This window comes from Chionomys nivalis, chromosome X (assembly GCF_950005125.1).
Source record: "Chionomys nivalis chromosome X, mChiNiv1.1, whole genome shotgun sequence".
Lineage (NCBI taxonomy): Eukaryota > Metazoa > Chordata > Mammalia > Rodentia > Cricetidae > Chionomys > Chionomys nivalis.
In genome coordinates, this window is record NC_080112.1 from 3,852,706 (window position 1) to 3,857,620 (window position 4,915).

The following is a 4,915-nucleotide window of genomic DNA, read 5'->3' on the forward strand; positions in this document are numbered from 1 at the left end:
GTCACACTTGGAAATTTGTTGTCTAAGATAGCAAGAATATACAGACGCCTTCAAGAGTACAAGGTGCCTAAGAGGAGGATGCCTGAAAGGTGGATGGAACTTCCACTGTGTCTGCGGGTTCATGTCTGTGTGTGTCAGGCGGTGTGTCTGTGCTGTGGAGGTGTCTCCCTCTGGACTGCACAAACAGGGTGAACTGTAAAGAACATTTTCACACAGCCATCTCATCAGAACAATCGGAATCGTCAGAGTCATCATCTATAAGCACAACCTTACGGTAATCATCAGCGGGAATGGGGATTACAGTGGAGTCGGGAGGAGAGGCAGAGGTGGCAGCAGACTCCGGGAATACAAAAGGAAAGCTGGAGGCAGTATAGCCAGGTTTGAGGTGGCCAATAGTAGTCATCTCAAAGCAATGGGAGGCTGAGACCTCAGGGAGGTCAACAGCAGTGAGTGCAGAACGGCTGGTGGTAGCAGGCTCGAGATAGTCAACAGTGGTGGTTGCAGTGTGGCTGGTACCAGGCTTAATGTAACCCGCAGTGGATGTAGGATGGGTAGGGGAAGAGCCAGCAGAGGTAGGGTGACTAGTGGCAAGCTCGGAAGCAGCCCTGAAATGGACAGGGTCTCCCTTGAAATAGATAGAGTCCCCTTTGAAATGGACAGAGCTGGGTTTGAAATGGACAGAGGAGGCTGGCTTAGGGTAGACAGAGGCAGACTTGGGGTGGATAGAGGCAGGTTTGCGGTAGACAGAAGTAGACCTGGTTTGGGGCTTGGGGTGGACAGAGGCAGAATCAGAGGGGGCTGCTGCCTCATCACCAGGCAGTAGAACATTCCGGATGTTCCGTGGGGTTCCCTCCTCAGCAAGACAGGCACGGGCACGCTCTTGCTCTCGGGCTTGATCACGGGCACGGGCACGGGCACGAGTGAGAGCTCGGGTCTCCCGAGCCTCCCGAATATCAGCGATGAGCTGAGAGGTGAACAGAATAGGGTGCCGCAAAGCATGAAAGATGGTCCAGTATTCTCGTCGGAAATTCTCATTAAGGATACCGTAGATGACAGCATTGAGGCCGCTGTTGAAGTAGGCTACACCGTAGGCTGCAAGGTAAAGCCAGTTGGGAATCTTGCCTGCCATAGCCTTTGGACTGACAGCCACTAACACAGTGAGCACATTGACAGGGCACCAGCACACTGCAAAAAGGAGGAAGATCACAAACATGGTAAGAAAATTTCGAACCTCAGCAAACTGATTCTCAGGATTCTGTCCGGCTGGGTCACGGGCTTCCAGCACTCTGATCCAGATTTTGGTGTAGCAATAGGTAACTATGATGAGAGGGAGGACGAAGTGGAAGCAGACAATGGTCACAGTGAAGGAGGGGTTGTTCAAATAGTTGAAGATACAGGAGTAGGTGCGAGGATCATACTCAACACTGGAAATATACATGTTAGGCACGACAGCCAGGATAGTCATGACCCAGGTAACGACCAGGTAGATGCAGGTATTGCGCAGGCTGAAGATCCGCTTGTATTGGAGGCTGTGGCAGATGTAGCAGTAGCGGTTGATGGCGATGGCTGTGATGTTGAAGATGGAGCCGACTACACTCAGTCCAGAGACGAACCCGACGAACTGGCACTGGAGCTGACTCAGATCCCAGTCTCCAACTGACATGGCATACAGCATCATAGGGTAAGGGTAGATGGCCACCAGCATGTCTGCCACAGAGAGGCTGGCCACGAAGAGGTTGCCTGAAAAACATCAGAGGAAGGAAAAGAAGGAGAGAGACAGAAATCAGTGGTTAATGTTTGGAAAGCTACCTCCCAAAAAGGAAAAGACCAATTGGATGGGTGATAATTTAGAATACTATATTTCCTTTGAACAAAACCAATTTTCTTCCTTTCTTCTTCCTATTTACCAGCAGGTCCCAGGTGGCTCTGATGCACAGCAAGTTCTGTGCTTTGCCAACCTGTTGTTTGTTTGGCGCGTCATCCTTGCTCTGAGGAAGAAGTGAGTATAAGACAGAGTGAGAGAGACAGCTCATAAACATCGTGGGGCAGAGTCCTGCGGACACCATTTTAGAGAAATACAACTACGCCACACTTTCCGCAGTGGAAAAGATGGAGAAGTAAGAGTGGGAGAGAGGGGAGGTAGATGGAGCTGTCCAGAAGGAGAGTCAACCTAAAATTAACAATGATAATAATAATTTATTAACTCTCTTCCTTATGAAGGAAGGCCTACCTGCCAAGAGACCACCCTGAGAAGGCCTAGGAGGCTTCTTCAAAGAGATCAAACAGCCCAGTGAAATACTTACCATTCCCCAGCTACCTTCCTAGTAAAACTTAAGAGAAGGAAACTCTGTAATAGCAAGTATGAGGTCAAAGAGAGTGATCAGGAGGAAGGAGAAATCCCTGCAAAGGTGGTTTTACCTCCAGCCATACACAAAGCATCCTGCACAGACTCCCCTTGAGCACAGGAGTCTGCCTGCCGAACAGGGAAACAGCCTGGGGAACCCCTGCCTCCTCCTGCCCTGCCCCGTTCAAAGAACAGCAGGAGCAAGTGTGTGTGTGTGGGGGGGGGGGTGTACATTTTTGTAAAACTCTTTACAAAAAAGTAGACGAAAGAGGCCAAGTGCAGGCACAGGGTCCTCTTCTTTGAGAACACCTTATTGCTAATTAGCATTGGTTTGGCAAAACACTGAACTTTGTCCTGGAATGGAAGAAAAAGAGGGCTTTTTAAAAGGGCATCAAGACTTCCCTCCGTGCTTTTTGACAAAAGGGATTATAAGGCTTTGCCTCAAAGTAATGAACTTCCAAAAGAAAAATAGGAAAGAAAGGTCAAAAGCCTTAAAAATAAAACCACAACAACCACAAAACAACTTTTATTTGCAATTTATAAGAAAAGAGATAGAAAGAAAAAGAAAGGAGACAGAACGGAGGAGCTTTGCAGGTAATTAATTCCCCACCCTCCGTGGATCTGCCCTTGGGTATCTAATCAAGAGGGAAGGAAAGGTGAGCTCCAAGGCTCAGCCTCGGGTCTCTGGGTTACCAGGGGGAAATCGGAAGCACTCACAGTAGTTTGAAAAAAAAAAATTGTAACGACTCTGAGTCTGTCACTGAGTTTTGAAGCTTGTCCCTCACCAAGCAATTCGCCCTGCTCCTTCCCCCAGTCCCAGGCCACTAAGGGTCTCCGTTGTTCCCAACCCTCCCAGATCTGTACATTCTCTCAAGCCGCTGAGATCTTGGAAAAGACGACCCAGGGCGCCACCATCACTTTCACCCAGGCAGAAAGTGGAGTTGGGGGTTTCATCACCCGTCCTCCCCTTGTCCACAACCTTCTCCCACCCACCCTAAAAACCAGACTGACAGCTTTCCAATCTTCTATTACTCACCCCCCTCCCCCCGCAGGTCTCAGAGCCCAGCACCTTTCCGCGCAGTCCCCCTTGGGTCTGCCCTGGCTGGCGGTTAGGGGAGTCTGGCTCAGTTTCCACACCCAAGCGCTTTGCAATAGAAGCCCCATGTCTCCCCAGGAGCTCTCAAACTGCCTTCCCGCCACTGTTCCTACCTTGTTCTGCCTCCTCCTTCCACCGGCCCGCCCGCCCGCCAGCTAGCCACCGCGCAGAGCTCCTGAGCCCCTCCGCCGCCCTCCTTGTAACTCCCCGATACAGACCTCCGGATGCCCGCTGCCGCCACCGTCGCCACCACCGCCACCGCCACCGCCGCCGCCTGCAGGGTCCAGCCCGCCGCTCGCCAGTCCCAGCCGCTTGCTCTGGGACAGGCAGACTGAGTTCGGCTCTGGCGGGCTCAGATCGCCCTGCTAGAGGAAGGCGTGGGGTCTGCACTACGCGGCGCCGCTGTGGAGCGATCCGGAAGCCCTGGAGAAGCGGCGAGCGGAGTCCCTGCCGCCCTGGGGGACCGCTTCAGCGTTGCGCTCCTCGGAGCGCCGCCGCGGCCGCCGCGGCCGCCGCGGCCGCCGCGGCCGCTGCGAACTTCCCAAAACGGGTCGCAGCCCCGCTGCTCTCTGAGGCAGTGAGGCTAGCAGTGCCTCAGCGAGGTCACCCGCCCTTCCGGTGTCCAGTTCGACTGGCTGTCCCCGCGTGGCAGCCAAACTCTCCGATCCTGTGCCGACTCCTTCCGTGTCCAATCTCCGACGGGACAGGGGTTGGCGCGCTACCGCGCACCTTAAAAACCTGGGCTTTGCATTCGACTGGCCAACGCTAATTTCCTGAGCTCCCCCAGCACTATGAAGCTCGAAATTTAGGGGAACCCGGGAAAACGTCATCCCTACCGCCCCCGGGGGTTTGGGAGGAATTTGGCAGAGGGGATTCACCGGGTAGGGAAAAGGAGAGTGGCTTACCAGAATTTCGGAGCTTCTTGTTCTTGGTCACAGCCAAAATGACCATGGAGTTGCCGATCAGGTCTAAGATGATGGTGACAACCATCGCGCAGAACATAAAGGTGATCAGCGCTGGTGGGTAGTCCGGCTTTGGCAGCTTACAGCCAATGCAGCCGAATGGGGTGGGAACCGCCTTGGTAGGTCCCATGTTGCTCTTGGGGACCGTGGCCATCCCTCCTAAGCAAGCTCAGAATCCTTGGTGAGTCCGTGCAGCGAATACTTGCTCCGCCACCCGGAGCTCCGGGAGCTCTGAAGAAGCGTGGCGCTCTGTCCGAGGCTCAGAGAGCAAATGACAGCTCCCCGCCCCTCTCTGGTGAGCTTTTAAAGCCTCAAGAAGCGGCTAGCCCCACCCCTAACCCCTCCCCCTAACCAATCAGAGCTCTTTGACCACCCCCCCTCCTTAGTCACCTCCTTCCCCAGGACAAATCCACTGCAAGGTGTCGTCTTGCTTCTGACTACCTTGTTTGTGCTGCCCCTCCTCTCTAGCCTGCCTCCCTCCCTTTGTGCTGCCCCTCCTCTCTAGCCTGCCTC

General features: G+C 53.6%; 1 protein-coding gene across 1 annotated transcript; it reads right to left on the bottom strand.

Moving 5' to 3' along the window:
- Positions 1-208: 208 nt before the first annotated feature.
- Gpr50 (G protein-coupled receptor 50) lies at positions 209-4,556 on the bottom strand. The gene is made up of 2 exons (XM_057758935.1): positions 4,346-4,556; positions 209-1,740 (listed from the first exon to the last, which is right to left on the bottom strand). The coding sequence occupies exons 1-2, from the start codon at positions 4,554-4,556 to the stop codon at positions 209-211; spliced, it is 1,743 nt and encodes a 580-aa protein (XP_057614918.1).
- Between the last annotated feature and the right edge of the window lie 359 nt (positions 4,557-4,915).

Bases quoted from the DNA above. Each gene is read 5' to 3' on its own strand.
- Gpr50 (XM_057758935.1), bottom strand. From the start codon at position 4,556: ATGGCCACGGTCCCCAAGAGCAACATGGGACCTACCAAGGCGGTTCCC. The intron at 1,741-4,345 runs GTAAGCCACTCT...GATGTTTTTCAG, and splicing joins CAAGAAGCTCCGAAATTCTG to GCAACCTCTTCGTGGCCAGC.